Source organism: Meriones unguiculatus, chromosome 18 (genome assembly GCF_030254825.1).
Source record: "Meriones unguiculatus strain TT.TT164.6M chromosome 18, Bangor_MerUng_6.1, whole genome shotgun sequence".
Classification (NCBI taxonomy): Eukaryota; Metazoa; Chordata; class Mammalia; order Rodentia; family Muridae; genus Meriones; species Meriones unguiculatus.
In genome coordinates, this window is record NC_083365.1 from 48,759,045 (window position 1) to 48,770,853 (window position 11,809).

At 52.6% G+C, this 11,809-nt stretch overlaps 1 protein-coding gene across 2 annotated transcripts in view; it reads left to right on the forward strand.

Annotated features, from left to right (window-relative positions):
* Window positions 1-11,809, forward strand: part of Creb3l1 (cAMP responsive element binding protein 3 like 1) — a 39,904-nt gene that overhangs the window by 26,041 nt on the left and 2,054 nt on the right. For both annotated transcript variants that reach the window (XM_021639294.2, XM_021639295.2), the window contains exons 3-10: window positions 2,251-2,435; window positions 4,208-4,286; window positions 5,105-5,262; window positions 5,869-6,018; window positions 6,159-6,217; window positions 6,355-6,423; window positions 9,643-9,742; window positions 10,465-10,591. In XM_021639294.2, the coding sequence (XP_021494969.1) occupies window positions 2,251-2,435; window positions 4,208-4,286; window positions 5,105-5,262; window positions 5,869-6,018; window positions 6,159-6,217; window positions 6,355-6,423; window positions 9,643-9,742; window positions 10,465-10,591 (927 nt within the window). The remainder of the gene's footprint in view (window positions 1-2,250; window positions 2,436-4,207; window positions 4,287-5,104; window positions 5,263-5,868; window positions 6,019-6,158; window positions 6,218-6,354; window positions 6,424-9,642; window positions 9,743-10,464; window positions 10,592-11,809) is intronic.

The window sequence follows — 11,809 nt, forward strand, 5'->3', positions numbered from 1 at the left end:
AAAAACCTTTTCCTTCCAAGTTCTTTCTTCTCTGTCCCCACTGCTTGCCTTTGTTCAATCCTCTGCCTCTCTCCCCTGCACCGTTTACAACTCCCTCCAGTACCTCCTGCCGCATCTTCTCAGCCCTCATTCACAGCGGTTCCTTTTATTCCTTTTATATACTTGGGTTTCACAGCTCACATTCACATCTAAACGTGACAAAGCAGCAAGCAACTGAGCGTCTCTTAAGGAGGCTTCGATCTGTGAAACTACTAATCTGAGGCTGGGCACAGATGTCCCTGCCCTTCATACAGTTCTGGGAAATAGGACAACATAAGAGAGGTGTCTTCAACACAGCAGCCTCAGCCATCCACTCCCATGGCCACATTCCAAATCTTAACCACCAGAAGAACTCCAGCTATCAAAACTTTTTTTTTCCAATTTATTATCATTATTATTATCATCATCATTATCATTATTATTAGTGAGGTCAAGATTTGTCCAAACCCCACAAATCTTGTCCTGAGACCAGTGGGGGTAGGAAAGCTCCCTCCCTGCTCTGGGCCTGGGGCTAGGCTTCAGGTTAAACTCTCCTTCCAGCAACACCTGGAATTCCTCTTCATGCAAATGAAGCATTCCCAGCACCTCAGCCCCAGCCAGTGATGTACACTCGCACCCAGAATCCCTATCTACTCCCCAAGGTTTATATAGCCTTTTTCCCACCCCCAAACAGAGCTGACATTTTCAGGGTTTGGACATGTCTTGACTCCCCTCTTGCTCTGGACTGGCTCGCCCCCGATCACATAGCCTTCCTGGCTGCACATCATCATCATCATCATCATGTGTGTAGGATGAAGGTGTATGTGTACACAGATCACCTGTGGAGGTCAGAGGACAACCTTGTGTGGTTTCCAAGGCTCAAACTCTGTCAGGTCACAGCCCTCTCACTGGCAATGGTTTTTTTTTTTCAAGCATGTTTTCAATCACAACGGTAACTGTAAGCTCTCTGCTAGGATACCTCCGCTTTCAGAACTCTCTGGATCTCATTCATCAGAACAGGAGCTCCTGCTTAGCCCTCAGGCCATCTTGGCAGGGGGCTCACAGGTTGGGAAGGGGCTGAAAGGGCCAGGGTTGTCCTTTTTAAGTTAGGAATCCAAGGGCTGCAGAGGTGGCTGGGTGGTTAAGAGCCTGGCTGTTTTGCATTTCCCAGCACCCATCTCAGTGGCCCACGAACACCAGTAGCTCTGGCTTCAGGAGACCCAGTGCCCTCTTCTGCCCTCCTAGACACCTGCACTCACAGGCACACACACCCTCTTAATTGTAACATAATGAAAAGTAAATCTACAGTTATGAATCCTGGTATGGTCAAGCCCTTCTGTGGCTCCTCATCACTCTTGGACAGAGGTGTAGCTCCAGGACAGCTGCCAAGGCTGTGCTACCTGCTAGCCTTTCTGACTCCAGCATCCTTGGTCCTGAGTGCTCTCATGATGCTGAACAGGGTATAACAATAATTGTGTTAACACTAGTTACTAATTGACTTCTTGCCAGGATCTGTGCTAAGTGTTCACAAGCATTATACTTGTCATTCTTAAAATTTCCCTATTAGGTCTGTCCTGTTCATTTCCTTATTCTTTCTTTCCATGTGTGCTTGTCTGTATTCTTGTGTGTGCATATATGTGTTCACATGCATGGGGAGACCAAAGATGGGTATCAGGTGTCTTCCTCAATCATTCCAGCATTATTTTTGAGGCAGGGTCTCTCACTGAACCTGAAGCCCACTGATTGGCTAGTCTGGCTAGCGAGCAAGCCCTGAAGGACTCCTGTGTCCTCCCCTGCATCACTGAACTGATAGACATATGCTGTGGTGCAATCCAAACTAAGGTCCTCGTTCTTGCTCAGCAAGCCGTTCCAGACAGAACCACCCTCTCAACCCCATTTCCTCACTGTAAAGATGAGGAAGCAGAGACTCGGAGAGAATACACGGCTTGCCCTCGGCTTGCCTAAGGTCACATGGGGGGTCAGGAGGGGTCGAGGCGCAGAAGGCGAGCCTGCTCAGCCAGTGTCTGGATACAGCGATGCTCTTGCCTCTTCTGGTTCCAGTCCACCCATCTCACTTCACAGGAGTGCCCCGGCTTTCCTGCCTGCTTCCAGATGGGCACTCTGACATCACTCCCCAGGCCAGGGCATCACCAAGCAGGCAGGAGGAGGTCAGAGCTCTCCGCTCTGGGAGCCCCCTGAACCTGAACCCTTCCCACTTCACCCTCCCCCCAGATGTGGAACACGGAGCCTGGGCACTGGGACACAAACTGTGCTCCATTATGGTGAAGCAGGAGCAGAGCCCGGAGCTGCCTGTCGACCCCCTGGCCGCCTCCTCTGCTATGGCTGCTGCTGCCGCCATGGCCACCCCACCACTGCTGGGCCTCAGCCCCATCTCCAGGCTGCCCATCCCTCACCAGGTGAGCCTAGGGACTATGGACAGGGGTTGAGGGAGGGAGGAAGTGACCCACAGTGTCCCAGACTGTGAACCTCAGGGCTCCATGAACTGGAAATGTTGGGGTCTGCCTCTACACTGACCACTCCTTCACCATCCTCCAGTAGGCACAAGCAGCAGTGTCCTCCAAGCATGCTGGGCCCTCCCTGCAGCAGAGAAAGCTCACAGGGTAACAGGGAGAGATAAGGGTTAGTTTCAAAGTGAAGGCTGTCTGAAAAAGAGATTACCCCAGTGTACTTCCTCTCCTTTTAAGTTTCAGGATTTGGAGAAATGTAAATGCAAAAAAAAAAAAAAAAGGAAAGAAAGAAAAGATGTTGTATTTTAGTTAGACTGTATTTAGATTGATAACCCACACTCATGAAAATCCCTACATCCACTTCTAGAGTGTATAGGTAACAGCTGTAAACCCAAGACCTGCCTGGAGTGAGGCTCAGACCACTGGCTTCTGGGAGAGGCTCTGCTGGGTCAGGTTTGGTTCCTTACTGTGTTCCAGGCTTCTCTTTTTTTTCTCTTCACTTCCTTTGTAAAATAGGTGCAAGCCACGAGGCCTAAAACTCTACAGTTTAAAAAAAAACAAGCAGTAATCCCTAGGCTGGGGGGGGGTGTTGCTGGCCCCCCAGGTCACCTGTTCAAAGTGGATGGACATAAGCAAGAAAGGTGGCCCTTCCCTGCCGGCAGGGCTGACCCTGCCCAGCCAAAGGAAGAAGGGACCGAAGCAGAGAAGGAAATGAAAGATTGTGGGCTTAGTTGAGCCTCAGATCATGCAGATGAGCTTGGCCTGTCAGACGCTAGGATGGAGGATTCCCACTCTAGCCAGAGCAGGGCACAGGAGCCAGTCTGTAACCGTCGGAACCACCACCGGAAGCTGCCGCCACCCACACCCCCTTCCTGTCCCTCATCCGTAGCGCTGATAGGTGAACTGTAGTGCTGACTCTGAACTGGGGTAGCCCAGGGAATGGCCAAGCTCCCAGCCATCCTGCGCTCTCTCCCTGGCTCTCCCTCACCATCCTCTGTTTAGAGCCTCCACATCTCTGCTGTCAGGTAGCAGACCCCGGGGGGGGGGAGGGGGAGACAGTCCCAGGGGTCATGCCCTCCTCACAGAGACCACCACCTACACGTATGTTGGAGTTCACATGTACAAAACCACACATGTTCCTGAAGTCCTATCCAGAACAATCCCTTGGAGGTTTAGTAAATAGGAACACATACTTGTTACGAATGTGACACGCACGGTGTCACCCAGGCCTCACTGAAGCCCTTCGGGTCTTCTCCCTGCTGCAAGCCTCCTGGTGTGAGCCTGACTCCCTGACTCTTGTATCCTAGGATCCACGTCACATTTCAGCTTCTGCAGCTTTCTCTGGGCCTTGGCCAATTAATTCCTCCTGAACTATTGTTCTCATTCATCCAGCAGCTACAGTGGGACTAACATGACATCCCGTGCTCATGGCAACCACATACAAAGCCTTGCTTGGCTTCCATAGTTAGTGGAAGGTCGCGTGGCCCTCTGTTCCTGCAGCTCTGACCCGCACTGTGGAGCCACCATTCTGCTCTTTGGTGTAGCGTGGCCTTTCCGAGTGTGAGAACTCCCCTCTCTGACCTGTCTGGGCTGACCCTAGAACTCCTGAGGCCAGCCATTGTCCAGCTACGCAGGGCAGCTCTCCAGTGTGAGGGAGGGAGGAGGGTGAGTGCACGATGAGGAGAGGGGACAGGAGACGGAGCTGAGTCTCTCTTCCTCAGGCCCCGGGAGAAATGACTCAGCTGCCAGTAATCAAAGCGGAGCCTCCAGAAGTGAGCCAGTTTCTCAAGGTGACACCAGGTGAGTGTGTGCAAGAGAGAGACCTTCCGATCACGGACAGATGGTCGACTTCGTCCAGACCCCCGCTGTCGCTCAGAGCTCCCACTCCTGCCCCAAATGGTCTCACCTTCCCAGTCCTCGCTCCTGATCTATTCCCTCTTCCATCCCTTCCTTATTCACTCTTCAACTGCCATCATTCGATCAACCCTCTCACTGCGCTTGCTGATTCTCCTTTCATCCGCTCACTGACCGAAAGCTACTTTGCATTCCCTGGTCATCTTTTCCTCCATCCATCCATCGCCTACGCCACTATCATCCATTTACCATCTTCCCGCTTAGGCATCCACGCCTCTGTCTTTCCGTCTAGCACCTATCCATTCATCTAGGAGTCCAGCCGTCATTCCACCCAGCCATCCACTCATCCTGTTCCCGCCCATCCTATTACCCTGAAATTGGATCCGTATTTTAGAGTCAGAGAAAGGATATGAGAGGACGCTGGTCAGCCTAAGCTTCGTTGCTCTGGTTTGAGACCTTAGTCCCCTCTGGGCTGACACAGCTTAGAGAACCCGAATCCTGTGACGCCACAAGTGGGGAAGCAGGCGGCCTCGTCAAGACTGCAGCAGCTGAGACAGGCAGTGCTCAGCAGTTGACTTTTTGGGTGCCAGGTGTGTTCTGGCACTGCCGAGGAGCTTCCGAGACTCCAGCTGAGGTCCAGAGCCCATCAGCACATCTCCTGCAGCGACAGGATGCTGGCGCAGCCTGTGTTCAGCTGTTCTGATGTCAGAGCGGAGACGGGGTGCTAACCTAGTTTGACTAACCTAGCCCTCGACTCTTTGCAGAGGACCTCGCACAGATGCCTCCAACACCCCCCAGCAGCCACGGCAGTGACAGTGACGGCTCCCAGAGTCCCCGTTCTCTGCCCCCCTCCAGCCCTGTCCGGCCCATGGCCCGCTCCTCCACGGCCATTTCCACCTCTCCGCTCCTCACTGCCCCTCACGTAAGCAACGAGGGGGGGTGGGCTGACCCCGAAGGTGAGATGATGAATAGGTTCACCCAGTGCCTTGACCAGTGAAGAGGGTCAGGGAGCCCCAAGTCTGACACTTAGCCCATCAGATTCAGGGAGGCGCCTGTTTGCCGGGCAAGAGGGGGAGTTTTTCAGTTCTGCCTCAAGATGAATAGAAATCAAAGGCAGAAAGAAAAGGTTCAAGAAGGCCTAGAAGACACACTGTTAGGAAACTAAGATGAGAGAGAACCTGGCACTTCTGTGCCCTGGTGAGTGACCCGGGCTATCTCCAAGGAGCGCTGTTTGGAGGCAACATGGAAGAGACCCTGAACCCTGGGGAGGGCAGGGAGCCTCCTAATTGAGATTGCGGGGAGGGACGTGAAGGAGCATGCTGTTTAGGGGATGCTGGCCAAATGAGCTCAGAGACTGTGGATTCTAGTGAAGGGGCCTCCTGAAGCCATTCCAAGACATGATACATGTTACTGGACTTAGATCCCACCTCTTCTCCAAGGAGGAGAACCAAAGGGTTCAGAGAATTGAATACACAGATAGTCCCCAGTAATGCTGGATTTTGAACCCAGGGTTGTCTGGTTTCTTCAGAAACTACAGGGGACGTCAGGGCCACTGCTCCTGACAGAAGAGGAGAAGCGGACCTTGATCGCCGAGGGTTACCCCATCCCCACCAAACTCCCCCTCACCAAGGCTGAGGAGAAGGCCTTGAAGCGGGTGCGCAGGAAAATTAAGAACAAGGTAAGGCTGGAGCCACCCCAGGACTATGGGAGCTTTCCACTGAAAGCCGTCTCTGCCCCCTGGTGATGTCCCCTGAGACTGGGACCACCTACCTAGGAAGTGGAAACAGGTAACCCCTGTTTTGGAACTTCCTCCTCTAGATCTCGGCCCAGGAGAGCCGCCGCAAGAAGAAGGAGTATGTGGAATGTCTAGAAAAGAAGTAAGTGTCTCAGAAGGCCAGGACCCCGCTCGCTGCGCTGGCCTCTGCTGGAGCAGCGTGGTGGTGGTAGGCCCTGACTGTGGGGGCCGGTGAGTCGGTGAGGATGTCCTGAGCCTGTGCCTACTTGACTCTTCCAGGGTGGAGACATATACATCAGAGAACAATGAGCTGTGGAAGAAGGTAGAAACCCTGGAGAATGCCAACAGGTGAGTGGTACCCCTGTGTCCCATCTACCCCACTAAAGGCCTCGGCTGGCTCTGGGAGACAGGAGAGCTGAGAGATAACAGATCAGAATGATGCCCCCAAATGTACCCCAGTGTCTGGGAGCCCTCATGTCCTGCCAGTTCCTGGCTTCCTGGCTGTCCTTACCTGCACATAACTCTAGACATTTGACAGGCTGGTAAGATGCCCAAGTAAGACAGCGCAGGGCAGAAACCTCCCAGCTGCGCTGCTCAGCATCAGCATCAGCATCAGCTCTCAACGTGCTGGAAAAGCTCTCTTGCTGGGCATGGTGGCACATGCCTTTAAGCACAGTACTTGGGAGGCAGAGACAAGCAAATCTCTGTGAATTCAAGGCCAGCCTGACCTAGGACCTAGGGAGCTCCAGGACAGCCAGAATTTTGGAGAGAGACCCTGTCTCAAAACAAAACAAAACAAAACAAAACAAAAACAGAAAGAAATAAATGCTTGTTTTCAGACCCAGAGCTACATCTTCTGAATCATTTACTGCAGGGGCAGGGACCCGCTGTCTGTGTAGATTTTATTTTGTGTTGAGAAGGTCCCACACAACCCAGGCTGGCCTCAGACTCGCTACGTAGCCAAGGGGAGCCTTGAACTCCTGATTCCTCTGTCTCTACCTCCTCAGTTGTAGGATTTCTGTTCCTGGCTGCAATCAGTGTTGCTGCGGTTTGTTGTTTTATGTGTGTTGAATGTTTTGCCTGCATGCATGTAAAGCCCACGGAGGCCAGAAGAGGGCGTTGGATTTCCTGAAACTAGAGTTCTAGATGGTGATGAGCTGGCATGTGGATGCTGGGGACGGAGCCCAGATCCTCTGGAAGAGCAGCCAGTGCTCTTAGCCACTGAGCCACCTCTCCAAACCCTTCAGTCAGTGTTTCAGTATGTTCTTCCCGTGGCTGCTAAACTGGCTGGTTTAGACCTCTGCTGCTCACAGCACTTCCCCATCGTGGCCTGAGAACTTGTGAGAAATCAGGAATTTCTGGACTTTCCCAAGATTGCTGGCCCAGAGTCTACGTAGTGTGTGGCACGAGAGCACATGCGCGCACGAAGAGGCCAGAGGTCAACATCCAGGGTCTTCCTTGACTGTTCTCCACCTTACCGTCTGAAAACGGGGTCTGACACTGAGTCTGACACTCACGGGTTGACTGATGAGGCTAGCTCTGTGCCCTTTGTTCCTTGCCCCACCCCCAGCACATCAGGGTTACAGCAGCCATGCCCCAGCCTTTGTTCCTTTTTTTTTTTTTTTTTAAGACAGGGTCTCTCTATTATATAGTTCTGGCTGTTCTGGAACTCACTAAGTAGACCAGGCTGACCACGAACTCATCCACCTGCCTCTGCCTCCTGAGTGCTGGGATTAAAGGTGTGCACCACCATGCCTGGCCTTTTCACACGGGTGCTGGAAATCCAGATTCATTGGGGGGGTAGCCCTGAACCCTCTAAATCATCTTTTCAGATCCCAAACTGCGTTTTAACAAGTATCCTGGATGACTCCATTGCACCGAGTTTGAGAAATGTTAGTGTCAGGAAACCGGTATGCTACCTGGCATGTAGCCCAAAGCCGCAGCTCTGGGCTCTAGGCTCACGCTCCGTTCTGCTGCTGTTTGGGACTCTGCTGTTTCTTGGGAACCTCGCTGGTTTCTCAGTAACCTTGGAGACAGAACTACGATGGCAGCATTTGTCTAACAGAACCGATGTGAGCTTCTGTAAGACACAACAGCCAAAACCAACACGGCATGTGGCATTAGAGAGTGTTCATTGGTTGATTTTGTCTCTTTCACGATACTGTTCTGAATTCTGGATAGTGCCCCGAGCCATGAACCCACAGGTGCTTAATGTTATTTTCCAGGAGTAATTACAATAACCCAAACAGCAGTGTCTGGTAGGATCCTAACACAAGACACGGTCTGTCAGCAATCCTGAGGATTGAACCTAGGACTTTGTACACACCAGGCAAATGCTTTACCCATTATGCTAAGCTCCCCTGTTTTGTTTTTATTTTTTTGTCTGTTTACACTTTTTTTTAAAAGTTTTAAGTTACATTTACTTATTTATTGTGTGTGTGTGTGTGTGTGCAAACTGTGGTGCCCTGTGCAGGTCAGAGGGTTCTCTTCAGCCACGCTGTAGGTACCAGGGACAGACTCAAGCCATGAGGCTTGCTGGCAAGTGCTTTTCCCTGCTGATCACCGTTTTTGAAACGTGTTCTCAGGTAGCTAGGCTGACTGCAAACTCATATCTCTGAGGCTAGCCTTGAACTCCTGACCCTCCTTCCTCCGCCCTCTGAGTGCCTGGTCCAATCCAAGGCTTCTTCCAGGCGTTCACCACCTAGCCCTGCCGAGTGTTCAAATTTTGGAAACAGGACCAGCCCTGAACTTGTACCCAGACAGGCTCCTGTCCCACCTCAGGTCCTTCCTGTGTATTTTTTTCCTTTCCTTCCTCTGACCCAGCTTCCTCTGACCCAGCCAATCACTACCCTGATTGGCTTAAAGAACCCGCGACTCCACCCAATCAGAGTACGAACGGAGCCTTCAAACTTCACCTCGCTACCTCTAGCCCTAAGTATCTCAGAGCTGAAGGGTTATTTCGCCATCTGCTGTCCACTTCAGGAACTGCATGAGCACAGCTGAGTGGAGGAATGCAGCAGCTTTAACTTAACTGTTGACAAGTGTGTGTTAACAAGGATTCCACGCTGGGTAGTACCTACTTCTTGCCCTCAGTTAGCAATGAAGATTGACATGGATGTCCGCAAATAAAGCTAACGTGTTACAGGTGTTGCAATAATTGCAAAAACACCGGTAAAATTAACATAAACAGTAGCTTCTACCCTTTAGTGACTGCACTGTGCCAAATGTCTTTCTTGTGGGTTCAGGGTGCTGTGGGGTGCAAAGGAGGAATGTTGATGTGACTGGTGTTGGGTAAGAAAAAGAAATGCAGCCTTCCCTGAGAAGAGTCGGGAGCCAGTTATGCACCCCCTAAGCTTCTGCAGGGTGACCCAGCTTCCCACCATGCGGCAGGTCCCCAAGCCAGGCTGCAGAGGTGCCAAGCAGGAGGTGACCTTTTATATCCTGTCCTCAATGGCTGCCTAAGCATGGGGGCCCAGCCAGGAGCCGGCCAAGGCTTCTTAGGAAAAGCTGGGATGCAGACATGGCCGCTGTGCCTGAGCCACATGTTGACTCCCGTGCCCTCCTCAGGACCCTGCTCCAGCAGCTGCAGAAACTCCAGACCCTGGTCACCAGCAAGATCTCCAGACCTTACAAGATGGCAGCCACTCAGACTGGCACTTGCCTCATGGTAGGTGCTGCTCTCTAGCACATAGGCCACAGGGGACTGCTCTTCTTGAGGCTCGCTCTCTAGGACAGTGAGCAGAGCCTGAAGGGGCCAGTGACCTGTCCAGGCCGGTTCTAACAGATGTGGGATTGACACCACTGAATGTAGTGAAGCAGGTCCTTGGGAAAGTGGCTTCTCCGTACTGGGGAGTGTGGTTCTTTTTGGCATGGGTGATAAGGAGGCTCCCAGACCCCCAGAGGACACCTAGGATAGGTTCAGCCTCTGTTTGCCTCTTCCGTTAGTCTGTTGCCTCCCATATGAGCACTTGTTGCCTCTGACACTCTGAGGGCGGGGCCTCACTGGAGCTCCCCAGGGACTCTCGACTGAGACCGTGATGTGGTAATATGTCCCTCCGCCTGGTCACAGTCACACCCCTCCCTTCCCCTTTCTTCCCTTCCTGACTTCTCTCCCCAGTGGGTGAGAACCACACAGAAACTCCCCTCTGCTCTCTGATGCTGTCCTCTAGATTGGGCTGAGGGTGGCCTGAGCAGCCTTTGTCTGCTTCCAGGAGAGCAAGAGTCTCCACTTCTAGAAAGCAGCCGGCTGGCGGGGTGGGGAGTGGGGGCTTTGGGGGGAAGGACTGAGCCTCTTGCATTCAGCGGTTTGGGGCGAGGAGAGTTGTGGGTGGCCAATCTTGTAGGCCTGCCCTGCCCCAGATCTGACGGTTGCTCTCTGCCCACTACTAGGTGGCAGCCTTGTGCTTCGTTCTGGTCCTGGGCTCCCTTGTGCCCTGCCTTCCTGCATTCTCTTCCAGCTCAAAGACTGTGAAGGAAGACCCTATCGCAGCTGACAGCGTTTACGCAGCCAGTCAGAGTGAGTGCCTCTTAAACTCTGGCTAGAAGCCAGATTCAAGGGAGGAGCCATATCAGTTGCACTGGCCTTTAACCCCTGCACTCTGGAGGCAGAGGCAGGTGGATCTCTGAGTTGGAGACCAGCCCAGTCTACCCTGGGAGTTCCAGGTCAGCCAGGGCTACATAGTGAGACCCTGTCTCAATAAAGTTTGGAGGGCTGGAGAGATGACTTGGGGGTTAAGTGTACTGGCTGCTCTTCCAGAGGACCCAGGTTTGATTTCTAACCACCCACGTGGTGGCTCACAGCCACCTGTAAGTAACTTCAGCTCCAGGGGGTCAAATGTCATCTTCTCGTCTCCAAAGGCACCAAGCACACAAGTGGTGCATAGATGCACACGCAGGCAAAACATCCATACACATTAAAAATAGAAGTTTGGGGTCAACATCTCATCCCACACTCTCATTTTGCAGATAGAATAACTGAGCCCCAGTGAGGGTCAATGCCCTTTATCTCAGTGTTACTGGTAGACTTGGGACCAGACTGTTAAGTCTGCCTCTCTGAGACCCTTTGGCGTGACGTGGAGAAGGAGGCAGCCTTAGAGGACAGTTGTGTTCTTGCTCTAATTCCCATGTTTGAGGGTGGCGGTGGTTCTAATGCATTAGCCGAGCATGGTGTGTATTTTAGTCCCGGGACAGCAGATGAGTGTCAGTCTTCAGTCACTTCTGATGTGGTAGAGCCTGCCCAGGGCATGTATCTTGGGCTCTCTAGATGTTGGTTTCTGGAACCCACAAGTTGCTCCCCGTGTACAGTGCAGTGGTTCTGGCGCACAGTAGGTGAGCATTCTCCCTGCCTTCTGGAATAGCTCCTGACCAGGGAGAGACAGGGCTAGGGGAGAGCCAGTACAGGGAACAGCTAAGAACAGTGTGGCTTTCAGAGGCAGAGGCCACTTCAGGTAGACTCATGGAAGAACTTCCAAGCAGCCCTTCCTATGCCAGAAGCATGAATCTGGCATGGCCACAGAGAAAGAGGAAACAGTTGAGAGGTCAGAGAGAGGGTAGAGAAGGGAGGAGTATGTGAAGAGGAGGGAGGATGAGCAAGGCACGGAGGGCCTGGAAGGGAGGAAAGGAGCTGGGAGGGGGGCTGAGGGAGGTGGGGATTGGAAGCTACCCTGGGAGTGCTGTTGGGGGGACAGGGAGGGGCGCCAAGTCTATCAAGGCCAGAGGAGAGGAAGCAGACACA